This window comes from Salmo salar, chromosome 17 (assembly GCF_965601325.2).
Source record: "Salmo salar chromosome 17, fSalSal1, whole genome shotgun sequence".
Lineage (NCBI taxonomy): Eukaryota > Metazoa > Chordata > Actinopteri > Salmoniformes > Salmonidae > Salmo > Salmo salar.
In genome coordinates, this window is record NC_138307.1 from 8937010 (window position 1) to 8954929 (window position 17920).

Below are 17920 nucleotides of genomic sequence, written 5' to 3' on the forward strand. Positions count from 1 at the left end.
CCCACAGGGGTGTGTGTTTAGTCCCCTCCTGTACTCCCTGATCACCCACGACTAACACCAAGTTTGCGACACGACGGGGGTTAGCCTGATCATTGGTGACAATGAGGGGGCCGGAGCAACTTCTCCCTCAATGTCAGTAAGACCAAGAAGCTGATCGCGGACTACGGGACACGGAGGGGGGGACGAGCACGCTCCCATCCACATCGAGGGAACTGCAGTGGAGTGGGTCGAAAGTCAAGTTCCTCGGTGTCGACTTAAAATGGTCCGCGCACAGTCGCGAAGAAGGCACGTCAGCGCCTCTTGCCCCTCAGAAGGTTGAGAAGGTTTGTCATGGACACTCAAATCCTCAAAGTTCTACAGCTGTAACATTGAGAGCATCTTGACTGGCTGCATCACTGCTTGGTATGCCAATAGCACCGGCCTAGATTGCATGGTGCTACAGAGGGTGGTGCGGACAGCCTAGTACATAACACGGGCCATACTCCCTGCCATCCAGGACCTCTATATCAGGTGGTGTGAAAGGAAGGCCCGGAACATCATTAAAGACTCCAACCACCCAAGCCGTAGACTATTTGTTCTCTCTGCTTCCGCACGGCCAGCAGTACCAGTGCATAAAGTCTGACACCAACAGGCTCCTGAACAGCTTCTATTCCCATAAGACCGCTAACTAAATGGCTACACAGACTGAGTTGAGTTGTCTGCACACGTACAGGGCCCTATACACTACTGCACACAAACACTCACTCCATCATTTGCTCACAAACATTTATACTGCCTCTAAACACACTCACATCATCATATACCCTGCTGCTACTCTATCATATATCCTGATGGCTAGTCACCTTACCCCTATACATAGCTACCTCTATAGACCCAATATCCCTGCACATTTGTTAATATGGTACTGGAACTGATCCTGTATATATTGTAGTATGCTTGCTTTATCGTGTTATTGTTTTTATATCTCGTGTTTTGATTTAACGTTATTTTTAGTATTACATAGTTATTGATAAATACATTGTTGGGTTTTGAGTTTGCAAGAAAGGAATTTCACTGTACTTGTGCATGTGACGTTGAAATGTGAAACTTAATGGGCGAGTCCCAATGTGCTGCAGGTCAAACTGTATTAAAAAGCCACAGATGATAGAATAATTTTTTATGCGCAACATTCAACATGTGTAGCCCTGCGGCGGTGACCAGGCCGCTCCAACTCGCAGTTCACCACGGCCAGAAACTGTCAGTGGTGCTGGACGGCTTTGTGTCTGGCGGTCGGAGGTTCAAGTCCGGAGCCAGCAGACAAGAAGGACAAAAATTGCAGACAACGATTGAAACAACCCCGGAGAAGTACAAAACAATAGACGATCTACATGGACCTAGTTTGGCCACGACGGTGTATTGGCTGTTCGTGAAGGGATATGCAGATAAGAGCCATGCGATGCAGGTAAAATTAATCCCACAGTGCCTCGCTCAATTTCTGCTACTCTCTCATCCAAGTATGGCCAGCTGCGTACGTGTAGGGAGTGCACGTAATCGAGGGAATTAAATTATATCGACGTCATTTTTAACGACGTAGACTAAGAAACTAAATTCGATTTTCCATCACAATTATAAATCATGTGAGTTTAAGAATGTTGCAAGAGAAGAGCTAAATCGCTCTTATTAAACTGTCCAGATCATTTTCCATGAAAGGATGTCGATGTAACTTAATTTGACTACTGCTATGATTAAGCAATAAGGCCCGAGGTGTGGTATTTCCCCACAAAACCCTGAGGTGCCTTATTTCTATAAACTGGTGACCAACGTAATTAGAAAATTAATTATTTTTTGAGGTCATTCAGGTGGTACATGGTCTGCCGTTATTTTGTGGCAGATGTTAAGACTACAAACCGTTATAAATGGCCTATTTGCGAGATTTACTTATTTCAATAGGCATAGGCTACTGACTAAAATCTGGGTTTATAAATGCAATTCAATTTTGACATGGTTTGCTGAGCTAGATGCAGGTAGGCCGACATCTAATTTCAGGTGAAAGTCCACAATGAAACGGACATTAAATGTGTAGAATGATACGTTTTCAATAGAGCTGTGACCATGATCACAATTGATAACTGCAGCATTCTCTCAACCAGTGCTTTCTTTTTCAGTCTCACCTCCGCCAATTGAATGCATTTATACTACTGTTACACAAAAATATGGTAGAAGAATACAATTTACTCAATCAAGAAACAGTATGTAAACACCAGTACCTGGTTTCCCTTACCTATTGAAATCAAGAAGGACATAACAATGGTGAAATAGACCTGTTTACTGCTGTGCAATGTCACATGTACAGTTGAAGTCGGAAGTTTACATGCACCTTAGCCAAATACATTTAAACTCAGTTTTACACAATTCCTGACATTTAATCCTAGTAAAAATTCCCTGTCTTAGGTAGGTTAGGATCACCACTTTATTTTAAGAATGTGAAAGTCAGAATAATAGGAGAGCGAATGATATATTTGAGCTTTCATTTCTTTCATCACATTCCTAGTGGGTCAGAAGTTTATTTAGTAGCATTGCTTTTAAATTGTTTAACTTGGGTCAAATGTTTTGGGGAGCCTTCCACAAGCTTCCCACAATGAGTTGGGTGAATTCCTCCTGACAGAGCTGGTGTAACTGAGTTAGGTTTGTAGGACTCCTTGCTCGCACATGCTTTTTCAGTTCTGCCCACAAATTTCCATAGGATTGAGGTCAGCGCTTTGATGTCCACTCCAATACCTTGACTTTATTGTCCTTAAGCCATTTTGCCACAACTTTGGATGTATGCTTGGGGTCATTGTCCATTTGGAAGATCCATTTGCGATCAAGCTTTAACTTCCTGACTGATGTCTTGAGATGTTGCTTCAATATATCCACATAATTTTCCTCCCTCATGATGCCATCTATTTTGTGAAGTGCACCAGTCCCTCTTGCAGCAAAGCCCCCCCCACAACATGATGCAGCCTCCCCCTTTTTCCTCCAAACATAATGATGGCCAAACAGTTCTATTTTTGTTTCATCAGACCAGAGAACATTTCTCCAAAAAGTACATTTTTTGTCCCCATGTACAGTTGCAAACCGTAGTCTGGCTTTTTTTATGGCGGTTTTGGAGCAGTGCCTTCTTCCTTGCTGAGCGGCCTTTCAGGTTATGTCGATATAGGACTTGTTTTACTGTGGATATAGATACTTTTGTACCTGTTTCCTTCAGCATCTTCACAAGGTTTGATGGGATTGATTTGCTATTTTCGTACCAAAATACGTTAATCTCTAGGAGACAGAACGCGTCTCCTTCCTGAGCGGTATGACAGCTGCGTGGTCCCATGGTGTTTATACTTGTGTACTATTGTTTGTACAGATGAACGTGGTACCTTCAGGCATTTGGAAATTGCTCCCAAGGATGAACCAGACTTGTGGAGGTCTACAATTTTTTTCTGAGATCTTGGCTGATTTCTTTTGATTTTCCCATGATGTCAAGCAAAGAGGCACTGAGTTTGAAGGTAGGCCTTAAAATACATCCACAGGTACACCTCCAATTGACTCAAATTATGTCAATTAGCCTATCAGAAGCTTCTAAAGCCATGACATCATTTTCTGGAATTTTCCTAGCTGTTTAAAGGCACAGTCAACTTAGTGTATGTAAACTTCTGACCAACTGGAATATTGATACAGTGAATTATAAGTGAAATAATCTGTCTGTAAACAATTGTTGGAAAAGGGACTTGTGTCATGCACAAAGTAGATGTCCTAACCGACTTGCCAAAACTATAGTTTGTTAACAAGAAATTTGTGGAGTGGTTGAAAAACGAGTTTTAATGACTCCAAGCTAAGTGTATGTAAGCTTTCAACTTCAACTGTACCTGTATGTATATCAATAAAGACTAGGGTAGGCCAAACTAGTTTGTACATTTTCTTAATTTAAATAAAAGATTAAGGTGGTTCTGGAAGTATTCTCATGACGATTATTAGGTTGTATAAACATGAGTGCTTTCCCCCCACAATGCCACAAATTATCAATCATTTTGACACATGCGAGATGTCGCTTTCTATAATTCTATTTGTACGAATTGACCATGTTAAATATGACTGTACTTCTTTATTTGTTAGAAGTTAGCTCACAGAATTAAAGGTTTTCAAGCCTTGTGCAACTTGTTTTCCCTTCACGGGCCGGACCAAACCGAAAGCATAATTGGCAGCAGGGGTGATCCAGTCATAACATTTGGAATTTAGCAGTACTGTGTAGAAAGCCAGTACCTATGGTGGTTAAATCATTTCACATCCATCAAATTGATCATAGCATATTATTTAGGAGGTCAAATTGGCTCTGATATTGGTGGGATTATGACCCCCAAAGTTATGCACCTGGATGGTTTATTAAACTAGAGGTTGATTTGACTAATTAGGTTAATAAGTAGTTTATATACTGTTATTTTTAGTAAATATACTGTGTACATAACATTAAGAGAAACTTCCTAATATTGAGTCCACCTCCTTTTCCCTCAGAACAGCCTCAATTTGTCAGTGCATGGACTACAAGGTGTCAAAAGCATTCCACGGGGATGCTGGCCCACGTTGACTCCAATGATTCCCACAGTTAGGTCAAGTTGGCTGGATGTCTTTTGGGTGGTGGACCATTCTTGATACACACAGGAAACTGTTGAGAGTGAAAAACACAGCAGCGTTGCAGTTCTTGACACGCTCAAACCGGTGCAACTGGCACCTACTACAATACCCTGTTCAAAGGCACTTAAGTCTTTTGTCTTGCCCATTCACCCTCTGAATGGCACACATACACAATCCATGTCTCAAGGCTTAAAAATCCGTCTTTAACTTGTCATCTTCCCTTCATCTACACTGTTTGAAGTGGATTTAACAGGTAACATCAATAAGGGATCATAGTTTTCACCTGGACTTATCTGGTCAGTGTGTCATGGAAAGAGCAGGTGTTCCTAATGTTTCGTATACTCTATGTATATTTTGTGAATCATTAATTCATATTAAATATAATAATATAGGACTTTCTCACTGTGCATTTCCAACATCTTTGTGTACATTTCCAGAATCAAATATCTTCTCTTTGCCCCCAACCCAGGTTGAACACAAGAAACTGTACGGGCCCATCTGGCGCTCGCGGTTCGGCCCGTTTGATGTGGTGAACGTGGCGTCTCCAGAGTTTATATCCCAGGTGATCCGTCAGGAGGGCCGCTACCCGGTCCGGACAGAGCTGCCACACTGGAAGGAGTACCGCGATATGAGGGGACAGGCCTATGGACTCCATGTGGAGTGAGTGGCCGATGAACCACGTCAAGGACTATTCCTAGATTGGGTGTAGGAAAGGGAATGGATAATACTTACACCCACTGTTCCCTCATTTTTTGGGGCACTGAGGAAATATTTGCTCGTGAGCGGAAACGTTAATGTTGTGAGGATTTTGTGCAACTTCCGGCACATGTTTACAGTAAACACTGCGGCTGTACCATTACAGTTTTAGACAGTAGCCAATAGGCTATTGTGGCTATTTGAGCATAATGTAGACCTACCAACAAAACCAATGGCACAAATCCCATAACATTTTCACATGGAAATAGCTTTTGATTTCTGTGATACAGCCTATGGTAACATATATGTGATGTTCAATGCAGGCCTATATTGAATTCGATTTTTAATAACGTTTTTACATTATGAAACGCTTGATATTAATGTTTTACTTGGTCTGTGACACTAGGGTGACAGTACAGTGTATTGTATGATGCAAGAAACCACTTTACAAAATACAATTTATTATTATTATTACCACACAGCGACTTAGACAATGTAGGATATGCAAGCATGTCTCAAAATACAACACTGCCCCTTTAATTAAGATGTAAGCTTTTAAGCTGATTAGCTTTTCAAAGAGAGCTTGAAATGTGGCCTACGCGTTTTGTGCTCTTGTAGGAAGCAGTTACTCCCCATTGCTGACCTATATTTAAGCAATAAGGCACCACGGGGTTGTGGTATATGGCCAATATACCACGGCTAAGGGATGTTCTTTTGCACAACATGGAGTGCCTGGATACAGCCTTTAGCCGTGGTATATTGGCCATATACCACAAACCCCCGAGGTGCCTTATTGCTATTATAAACTGGTTACCAACGTAATTAGAACAGTAAAAATAAACGTTTTGTCATACTCATGGTATACGGTCTGATATATACCACGCTTGTCAGCCAATCAGCATTCAGGGCTCGAACCAGCCAGTTTATAATTATCAATAACTGGGCAAATAACTCGCTAACTAGCAAAGAATATCAACAAATGTGCACATGCGTGCTCTGAACTGATCTGAAAAGCGCTCATGGGCTACCATCCCACCAAAATAATTATACTCTGCTGCACACTGGCTCTGCCTACAAATAAATCACAGACTCAATCTTGCAAAGTTAAACTTGTTTTGTTGCATTAAAAAGGGCAACGCGGAGTGCCTGGATACAGCCCTTAGCCATGGTATATTGGCCATATACTACAAACCCCCGAGGTGCCTTATTGCTATTATAAACTGGTTACCAATGTAATTATATACGGTCTGATATACCACGGCTGTCAGCCAATCAGCATTCAAGGCTCGAACCACCCAGTTTATAATTTGATTCGATCACAGAAAAAACGGTAATCTATATAGTGCAAACTAATGCGGCGAACTCAGTGAAGTTCAATCTCTTGCGTCTCTGCATGGCATTTCTTCTGCGTGGCATTCTGGAGGAGGTGCGCAGCTTAGAGGGAACATTGCTTACACCCTATGCTTCACAGATACACTATGACAGTTATTGGTAATAAATCATTGCCTTGGGTAAAAGCAATGTTGGTCTGGTTTGAGGAAACCCTAACTCTACAGGTAAATTTGTTTCAGTAGTACCTCCACCTCCAACATTATCAATCTAACCTACAGGTAACTGCCAAAATAAAGGAAACGCCAACCTAGCATCTTAATGGAGCATTGGGCCACCACTAGTCGCCAGAAAAGCTTGAATGCGCCTTGGCATAGATTCTACAAGTGTCTGGAACTCAATTGGAGGGATTTGACACCATTATTCCATGAGAAATTCCATCATTTGGTGTTTAGTTGATGGTGGTGGAAAACGCTGTCTCAGGCGCTGCTCTATAATCTCCCATAAGTGTTCAATTGGGTTGAGATCTGGGATGTTCATTGCTTACTTAACTCAGCAACCACACCTGTATGGAAGCAGCTGCTTTTGCTTTTAATATACTTTGTATCCTTCATTTACTTAAGTTTTTCCTTTATTTTGGCCGTTACCTGTAGATATACCTCCACCCCTTTATTCTGAATATCTACTGTAGATTCACTGTCTGTCTCCTGTCTCCTGTCCCCTCCTCTCCTCTCCTACAGTAAAGGCCCACAGTGGTACCGTATCCGTAGTGTCCTGAATCCAAAGATGCTGAAGCTAGCGGAGGTATCTGCGTACGCGCCTGTCATCCACCAGGTGGTAGGGGACCTGCTACAGCGTATTGAGACGCTCCGCCTCCGCAGTCAGGACCACACCACCGTACCAGACCTCGCCGCAGAGCTCTACAAGTTTGGCTTTGAAGGTGTGATATCATTGGTTCATTCAGTATTTTTTTATGCTTTTAACCTCTTCAGAAACACACACACACACACCCAGTGGGGTTGGAAGCCAGAGTCTGCCACAGTCAGCAGCTTAGGTAAAGTGCCTTGCTCAGGGACACAACGGCAGGAGATGGCTTCTAGGATACCGAGAATCCCACCAGCTCTGTGTAGTCATTGTTGACTGTGTTCTCTCCGTCCCTGCAGGGATCTCTTCCATCCTGTTTGAGACGCGGCTGGGTTGTCTGCAGGAGGAGATCCCTAAGGACACGCTGAGGTTCATCGCTGCAGCCAACGACATGCTAACCCTGTCTGAGACCGTCCTCTTCCTCCCGATCTGGACACGCAACGTCCTGCCCTACTGGAAACGATTTATCCAAGCCTGGGACGACCTGGTGAATGTAGGTATGTTTGTAAATAATGTCAGGGGCTCCTTCTATTGAGCGACAAGCGGACTCAAATGTGTAGGTGGAAAGTAGACATGGTAGGTTCGACCTCCACAATGCAAGCGTACGATTATTTCTATTGCACAATAGCTTGCCCTGTCACTTGCACGTCAGCCACTGTCAGCCGCTAAGCACTGTTGAGAAGTGTCGGAAATCGCAGACCTATGTGGGAACTTTGTTAACCTCTCTGGGAAATGTGGGACACTAGCGTCCCACCCGTGGGACACACTATTCAACAGCCAGTGAAATAGCAGGGCGGCAAATTCAAAACAACAAAAATCTCATAATTCAAATTTCTCAAACATACAACTATTATATCCCATTTTAAAGATACACTTCTCGTTAATCCAACCACATTGTCCGATTTCAAAAAGGCTTTACGGCGAAAGCATAACATTAGATTATGTTAGGACAGCGCCGAGACAAGAAAAACCACACAGCCATTTTCCAAGCAAGGAGAGGCATCACAAAAAACAAAAATGCAGCTAAAATGAATCACTAACCTTTGATGATCTTCATCAGATGGCACTCAGGACTTCATGTTACACAATACATGTATGTTTTGCTCGATAAAGTTCACATTTATATTTTTAAAAAACATTTTACATTGGAGTGTAATGTTCAGAAATGTTTTGCCTCCCAAAACTTCCGGTGAATGAGCACATCAATTTACAGAAATACTCATCATAAACGTTGATAAAATATTAAACTGTTATTCAAAGAATTATAGATACACTTCTCCTTAATGCAACCGCTGTGTCAGATTTCCCAAAAACTTTACAGCGGAAGCACACTTTGCAATAATCTGAGTACAGCGCTCAGACAACAACAACAAGCAATACAGATACCCACCATTTTGGAGTCAACTAAAATCAGAAACAGCATTATAAATATTCACTTACCTTTGATGATCTTCATCAGAATGCACTCCCAGGAATCCCAGTTCCACAATAAATGTTTGTTTTGCTCGATAAAGTCCATCATTTATGTCCAAATACCTCCTTTTTGTTCGGGCGTTTAGTCCACTACTCCAAATGCAGGAAGCGCGTGCAAAATGTCACGACGAAAAGTTAAAAAAAAGTTTTATTTACGTTCGTAGAAACATGTCAAACGATGTATAGCATCAATCATTAGGATGTTTTTATCATAAATCTTCAGTAATATTCCAACCGGACAATTCCAATGTCTTCAGAAAAGAAAAGGAACGCAGCTAACTCTCACGTGAGGGCGCGCCACTGAACTCATGTCATTCTCTCAGTCATCTGACTCCAGGACCTCTTATTCTCTCCCTATTCACAGTAGAAGCATGAAACAACGTTCTAAAGACTGTTGACATCTAGTGGAAGCCTTAGGAAGTGCAAAATGACCCCACAGACACTGTATACTGGATAGGGAATCACTTGAAAAACTACAAACCACTTCCTGGTTGGATTTTTTCTCAGATTTTTGCCTGCCATATGAGTTCTGTTATACTCACAGACATCATTCAAATAGTTTTAGAAACTTCAGAGTGTTTTCTATCCAAATCTACTAATATGCATATCCTACCTTCTGGGCCCGAGTAGCAGGCAGTTTAACTTGGGCACATTATTAATCTGAATTTCCGAATACTGCCCCCTGTCACCAAGAAGTTAATGTGGGAGGCAACTCGTCTGCCTAGGGAGACTAACTGTTGAGCTATGTTCAGTATTGAGACTAATTTTGTGTGTGTGTGTTTGTGTGCGTCCCCTAAATGAATGTGTGTGTTCATTGATTTCTACATAAACCCTCAGCTCAACGTCTCATTGACCATAAGTTGGCGCAGATGGATGCCCAGGTGCTGGCTGGGAAGCAGGTGGACGGGATGTATCTCACCTACCTGCTGTCCTGTGATAAACTGACCCTGGGAGAGGTGTACATCAGCATCACAGAGCTGTTGCTGGGTGGAGTGGACACGGTGAGAGGAGAGGGTCATGGGAGGTCATACAGAAAGGAGGGTGGTGCCATTCATAACAGCAGGGTCACGTTCAGTAGGGTACACCGTAAACAAACCTTTTGAAATGGAAAACGAACACGTGAATTTCTCATTGGCAAAATTATATTATTTCCTCTACATTTCAAAATGTTTTATTCTGTTTTGTGCCTACTGGACATGTCCTAGGGAATGGGGGAAGTGATGGAGTCAGAGGCTTTTGTAGGGTGGAGGTGTATTTTGGCTTTAAGATTACACGGTTCTCCCCAGGCCATAAATACTGAAACCATTTACTTTAGTTTGTAGACATATATTTGCGGCGTAACTTTGTATTTATTTTAGAGGGTACAAAATGCTCTCACATACACTCACATAACCACAGACAGATACACAGTAACCGTACAAACACTAAATCAAATCAAATGTATTTATATAGCCCTTCTTACATCAGCTGATATCTCAAAGTGCTGTACAGAAACCCAGCCTAAAACCCCAAACAGCAAGTAATGCAGGTGTAGAAGCACGGTGGCTAGGAAAAACTCCCATGAAAGGCCAAAACCTAGGAAGAAACCTAGAGAGGAACCAGGCTATGAGGGGTGGCCAGTCCTCTTCTGGCTGTGCCGGGTGGAGATTATAACAGAACATGGCCAAGATGTTAAAATGTTCATAAATGACCAGCATGGTCAAATAATAATAATCACAGTGGTTGTCGAGGGTGCAACAAGTCAGCACCTCGAGTAAATGTCAGTTGGCTTTTCATAGCCGATCATTGAGAGTATCTCTACCGCTCCTGCTGTCTCTAGAGAGTTGAAAACAGCAGGTCTGGGACAGGTAGCACGTCCGGTGAACAGGTCAGGGTTCCATAGCCGCAGGCAGAACAGTTGAAACTGGAGCAGCAGCACGGCCAGGTGGACTGGGGACAGCAAGGAGTCATCATGTCAGGTAGTCCTGAGGCATGGTCCTAGAGCTCAGGTCCTCCGAGAGAGAGAGAGAGAGAGAGAGAGAGAAAGAAAGAAAGAGAGAAAGAGAGAATTAGAGCATACTTAAAATCACACAGGACACTGGATAAGACAGGAGAAATACTCCAGATATAACAGACTGACACTAGCCCCCCGACACATAAACTACTGCAGCATAAATACTGGAGGCTGTGACAGGAGGGGTCAGGAGACACAGTGGCCCCATCCGATGATACCCCCGGACAGGGCCAAACAGGCAGGATATAACCCCACCCACTTTGCCAAAGCACAGCCCCCACACCACTAGAGGGATATATTCAACCACCAACTTACCATCCTGAGACAAGGCCGAGTATAGCCCACAAAGATCTCTGCCACGGCACAACCCAAGGGGGGGCGCCAACCTAGACAGGAAGACCACGTCAGTGACTCAACCCACTCAAGTGACGCACCCCTGCTAGGGACGGCATGGAAGAACACCAATAAGCCAGTGACTCAGCCCCTGTAATAGGGTTAGAGGCAGAGAATCCCAGTGGAGAGAGGGGAACCGGCCAGGCAGAGACAGCAAGGGCGGTTCGTTGCTCCAGTGCCTTTCCGTTCACCTTCACACTCCTGGGCCAGACTACACTCAATCATTGGACCTACTGAAGAGATGAGTCTTCAGTAAAGACTTAAAGATTGAGACCGAGTCTGCGTCTCTCACATGGGTAGGCAGACCGTTCCATAAAAATTGAGCTCTATAGGAGAAAGCCCTGCCTCCAGGTGTTTGCTTAGAAATTGTAGGGACAATTAGGAGGCCTGCGTCTTGTGACCGTAGCGTACGTGTAGGTATGTACGGCAGGACCAAATCGGAAAGATGGGTAGGAGCAAGCCCACGTAATGCTTTGATGGTTAGCAGTAAAACCTTGAAATCAGGAAGCCAGTGTAGAGAGGCTAGCACTGGAGTAATATGATCAAATTTTTTGGTTCTAGTCAGAATTCTAGCAGCCGTATTTAGCACTAACTGAAGTTTATTTAGTGCTTTATCCGGGTAGCCGGAAAGTAGAGCATTGCAGTAGTCCAACCTAGAAGTGACAAAAGCATGGATTAATTTTTCTGCATCATTTTTGCAATGTAACGTAGATGGAAAAAAGCTGTCCTTGAAACAGTCTTGATAAACCAGGCCAGAACTTGTCCGTGTAGACCTGCCTGGCTGCATTTCCTGGTGCAGTCTGGTCTTGTCTTTGCTTATCTTTGTTGCTTTCTGGGATCTGTTGCTGGATAAAACACAAGCCTCAAGCTCCATTTATTCAACCTTTATGTTACGTCATGGAGATAAATGTGTTTTTCTCACTGGAAATCGGTGTTCTCACTTGAGATGGTCTTGTTCAATGATTAGATGTCACTTGAATTGATCTACTGTTCCAAAGTCATTTCCTCTGCTGCTTTTATAATGAATTGATGTCAATAAATGTTGATGATCACTGATAACTTGTCTCTCATACAGCCTCCACCACTCTCTCAACTTTGAATAATTTTTTTTTAGAAACATCAGCACTTTAATTGTCCAAGTCAAATTTCCCCTCAGGGACGATAAAGTATACTGAACAAAAATCGAAAACGCAACAATTTCAAAGGTTTTACAGAGTTACAGTTCATATAAGGAAATCAGTCAATTGAAATGAATTTATTCGGCCCTAATCTATGGATTTCACATGACTGGGAATACAGATATGCATCTGTTGGTAACAGATACCTTAAAATAAAAAGTAGGGCCTCCTGAGTGGCGCAGCGGTCTAAGGCACTGCAGTGCTTGAGGCGCCACTACAGATCCGGGTTCGATCCCGGCCTGTGTCGCAGCCGGCCGCGACCGGGAGACCCATGAGACGACGCATAATTGTCCCAGCGTCGTCCGGGTTAGGGGAGGGTTTGGCCAGCCAGGATGTCCTTGTCCCATCGCGCTCTAGCAACTCCTGTGGCTGGCCGGGCACACGTACTCTGACACGGTCGCCAGTTGTACTGTGTTTCCTCCGGCTAAGCGAGCAGTGTGTCAAGAAGCAGTGCAGCTTGGTAGGGTCGTGTTTCGGAGGATGCATGGCTCTCGAGCTTCGCCTCTCCTGAGTCCGTACGGAAGTTCCAGCGATGGGACAAGACTGTAACTACCAATTGGGGAGAAAAAGGGGTAAAAGTAATAAGAATATGAGAGAAAAGTTGGGGCGTGGATCAGAAAACCAGTCAGTATCTGGCGTGACCACCATTTGCCTCATGCAGCACGACACATCTCTTTCACATAGAGTTGATCAGGCGGTGGATTGTGGAATATTATCTGACTCCTCTTCAATGGCTGTGCTAAGTTGCTGGATATGGATGGGAACTGGAACACGCTGTCATTTAGATAAGCCCAAACATGCTCAATGCATGACATGCCTGGTGAGTATGCAAGCCATGGAAGAACTGGGACATCAGCTTCCAGGAATTGTGTACAGATCCTTGCAACATGGGGCAGTGCATTATCATGCTGAAACATGAGGTGATGGCAGCAGATGAATGGCACAACAGTCAGGATCTCATCACGGCATCTCTGTGCATTCAAATTGCCATTGCTAAAATGCAGTTGTGTTCGTTGTCCATAGCTTATGCCAGCCTATACCATAACCCCACCGCCACCATGGGGCACTCTGTTTACAACGTTGACATCATCAAACCGCTTATGGTAGAGTAATGAACATTCAATGCTCTGGCAACAGCTCTGGTGGACATTCCTGCAGTCAGCATACCAATTGCACGCTCCTTCAAAACTTGAGACATCTGTGGCAGTGTAGTGTGACAAAACTGCACATTTTATAACAGACTTTTATTGTCCCCAGCACAAAGTGCACCTGTGTAATGATCGTGCTATTTAACCAGCTTCTTGATATGCCACCCCGGTCAGGTGGATGGATTATCTTGGCGAAGGAGAAATGCTCACTAGGGATGTAAACAAATTTGTGAACAACATTTGAGAGAAATAAGCTTTTTGTGAGTATGGACAATTCCTGGCATCTTTTCTTTCAACTCATAAAACATGGGACTAACACTTTACATGTTACGTTCAGATTTTTGTTCAGTATATATCATATCACTTCACTCTAAGTAAACCCCTCTTTCTTTCTACCATCCTTCTCCTTTCGCCTCAGACGTCCAACACCTTGTCGTGGGCATTGTACCAGTTGGCTCGCGACGCCGCGTCCCAGGACAGGCTGTACCGTGAGATCACGTCCGTGTGTCCGGGAAGACAGCAGCCCAGATCAGAGGACCTGAGCAGGATGCCCTACCTGAAGGCTGTCATCAAGGAGACTCTGAGGTGAACACACACACACGCACGTAGGCACGGATGCATGTACACGTACACACACACAGGTTCTGAGATGAACACACGCACACGCACACACACACACACACACACACACACACACACACACACACACACACGCCAAGAACGGCGACCTGCAACTGGCCTCTTGTTTTGAGCATGCCTGGTCAAAGAGTTTGTGTGCCTGTGTGCTTGCATTTTCCTTTCCCTAATTATACTGATGATGACTGATAAGTGAGATAACATGTTGGCATTTCATTCGGAGTGCAGAGGGTCAAGGTAGAGGCATGGGGCATGCTTTTTGGATAGCTTATGTAAGGGGGGGGTAGAAATGTCCTTATATAACCTGAATGTTGTGTTCAAATTTTAATTTTCACATGCTTCGTAAAGAACAGGTGTGAACTAATCCCAACAATGCAGAATACTATATATATTTTTAATAATAATAAATAAAAAACATTGTAACACAAGGAATACATACACAATGAGTAATATTTACTTGGCTATGTACACTGGGTACCAATACTGAGTCAATGTGCAGGGGTATGAGGTAATTGAGGTAGAGATGTACATATCGGTAGGGGTAAAGTGACCAGGCAACAGGATAGATTAGACGGAAGCAACAGCGTATGTGATGTGTGTGTGTGTGTGGCAAATGTGTGCCTGTGTGTACATGTTATCTGTGGGTGAGTGTGTGTATGTGTTAGAGTAAGTATGTGTCAAAAAGGTTCAATGCAGATAGTCCAGGTGAACTATTGGTGAACTAGTTAGCAGTCTTATGGCTTGTGGCTAGAAGCTGTTCAGGAGCCTTTTGCTCCCAGACTTAGCTCTCCAGTACCGTTTGCCGTGCGGTAGCAGAGAGAACAGTCGATGACTTGGGTGGCTGGAGTCTTTTGACAATTTTTAGGGCCTTCCTTTGACACCGCCTGGTATAGAGGTCCTGGATGACAGGCTTATAGAAGGAAATTGGCCCCCCTCCACCTCTTCCTATATGGTCATAGCCATTTATCCTGTGTGTCCTTGATTTTCTAATGATTCAAATGCTCAACAACAACTAGGTCAGAATCACAACCTGCCATTGCCAACTCTCTGGTATTTAGGTGTATCAAATACCAATGCGACCAGACCTGTCAACATGCACGCATTTTGCATACCAACTACGCAAATCTCTGTCCGTGTACGCGGGTAATGAATAGGGCCTGATGTTATTTACATTTTAATAAAGATATATCCACTAACATCCCAAATCTCGAGCTGCAACACACAGACATGTACAGAGTTTGTGTCAACGGACATGGAGATGAATACATCATTATTGGACGTAGCTACCCGGTGTCTGCCCCTCCTGCTTGTTGTGATGCTGTACGTAAACACATGGACAAATCCCTTTTGGACTCCGTGTGTTGTGGGAAGGTAAACACTAATGGTTTCAAGCTAACGTTAGAGAACATAAGATGGACATTCAGTGGGCTCTGAAGTGCCAGCAGTTCATTTGCTAGTGAAAGAAATGAAATGCAAATACGAAAAGTAACTGGTCGCATTTGTGCGAGTGTGATGTACATTTAATTCTGCGTCCCATTAGTTGTATTTTACACGTAACATGACGAGGATCACGCAACCTGATAGACTGTAATTATGATCCACATCACAAAAAGCATTACAAAAGTATAATCCAAAATAAATATAAACATCTTGGCATTAAATGGAGTCGGGAGTTTAGAAGACTGCGCGATGAAAGAATAATGAGTGTCCAGTATTAGCTATAGAGGTAATGCTTCTAAAATGCCTTTGCACTAAATTTGCGAGTTGAATCTCCAATTTGCTGTGTGCGTCTGGTACTCTAAAGGGTTGGCAGGTCTGGTATACTGAACATTCCTAGCCACACAAAGGTTTATATAAAGCAGTCCTACAGAGGCTCCGCATGTTGTTGAAGCTGTTCTCTCTGCAGGATGTACCCTGTAGTTCCAGGGAATGGCCGTCTCACCGTAGACAATGAAGTTGTTGTGGACAACTACTGGTTCCCAAAGAAGGTAGGGGCAGGCGATGAAGAGAGAAAGATAAACATCTCTCTCTTTCACCTTTGTCAATACTTAAGAAATCTCTATTTCTTTCCCCAAAGGATGAGATGTATTTTCTATGAAATTCTGTCAGTCGCTCTACTTCCTGTATGCCTACTACTTCCTATTCCTCTCTGTCAGACCCAGTTCCATCTGTGTCACTATGCTGCCAGTCATGACGAGGCGGAGTTTGTGGATGCAGAGTGTTTCAGGCCTGAGCGTTGGCTGAGAGGAGACCCAGAGTCGTACCAACACCACCCCTACAGCTTTATACCCTTCGGGGTGGGCGTGAGAGCCTGTGTGGGCAAGAGAGTGGCAGAGCTAGAGATGTACTTTGCCCTCTCCAGGGTGAGTAAGAGAAGTATTGAATTGAGATTTCCAAGGAATGTTGAGTAACAAAAAGCCATCAGTGTCAAAATGAAGTTACCACAGACTGTTGGAGGTGATTGTTGTTGGATTTCGTCCATCATCTGTGGTGATTTGCTAATGGTAAATCCCCAGAAGCAATCTGAGTGTGTGGGAAGTTAAGTGTGCAACACTTACAACAGGTGTGACGAAACCCATTTTTATGAGCGGGGCCCATATTCTGCTTTTACTATCCAAGTTGGCATGGGATGTTATAGAGACTTAATTTTATGGTTGTAAACTGATTCTCTGGCTAGAGAGACGTCAGACAACCAGGTGGCTCATTAACACTAAACCCTTGAACTTGAACTCTTGTACCCCCTCTACAGCTGATGCAGCATTATGAGATCCAGCCAGAGGATGGGGCCCCGACCACAGAGCCCAAGACTAGAACACTGCTCATCCCATCCAAACCCATCAACCTGCGCTTCCTACCCCGAGACTGAGGAGGGTGCCAGGGAGTTATAGAAAGGGATTGACAGGAGGGTCTGGTGTTGTGCTGTGCTGTGGTAACCTCCAGTCCCCTAGATCCCCTTAAACATAGCCGATTGAAGTAGTTTGGGTGGGGGGAGGGGATGCTGAAAAATAAAGTTTGTTCATGCTACAGACAGCTATATCGGTCTGCTAATACAGGACTAGTAAAGGCCCAGTGCACTACTTTTGTGAAGAAATTATATTTTCAAAAATATATATATTTTTTAATGATTTTTTAATGCAGATTTGTCATCGGTGCTGCAGCACCCCTATTTCCTGTGGCTATGCCCTCAAATCAAATCTGATTCATACCAGGTTATTCGGAGGTGTATAACTGGGACTTTTGCTCTGTTGACCTTTACTATGAAGCTAATACATATAGATGAATCTGCCCTGTAATAAATGCAAATTGGTGTTGAGGAGAAATGTATCACAGAGTGTGTGTGTGTGCTTGTGAATGGCATTATAATATAATATCATTAGATACTAATACACCTTGTATATATCTAGGGTATTGGCCATCAACCTTTTACTTACATTTACATTTACATTTAAGTCATTTAGCAGACGCTCTTATCCAGAGCGACTTACAAAATGGTGCATTCACCTTATGATATCCAGTGGAACAACCACTTTACAATAGTGCATCTAAATCTTTTAAGGGGGGGGGGGGGTTTA

At 43.5% G+C, this 17920-nt stretch overlaps 1 protein-coding gene across 1 annotated transcript; it reads left to right on the forward strand.

The window, feature by feature from the left end:
• Positions 1 to 991: 991 nt before the first annotated feature.
• On the forward strand, positions 992 to 17672 carry LOC106575170 (sterol 26-hydroxylase, mitochondrial). Its single transcript, XM_014151444.3, has 9 exons — positions 992 to 1441; positions 5108 to 5298; positions 7404 to 7603; positions 7827 to 8024; positions 9838 to 10001; positions 14131 to 14297; positions 16255 to 16336; positions 16505 to 16711; positions 17098 to 17672. The coding sequence occupies exons 1-9, from the start codon at positions 1175 to 1177 to the stop codon at positions 17212 to 17214; spliced, it is 1593 nt and encodes a 530-aa protein (XP_014006919.1). The 5' UTR covers positions 992 to 1174; the 3' UTR covers positions 17215 to 17672.
• Positions 17673 to 17920: the final 248 nt, after the last annotated feature.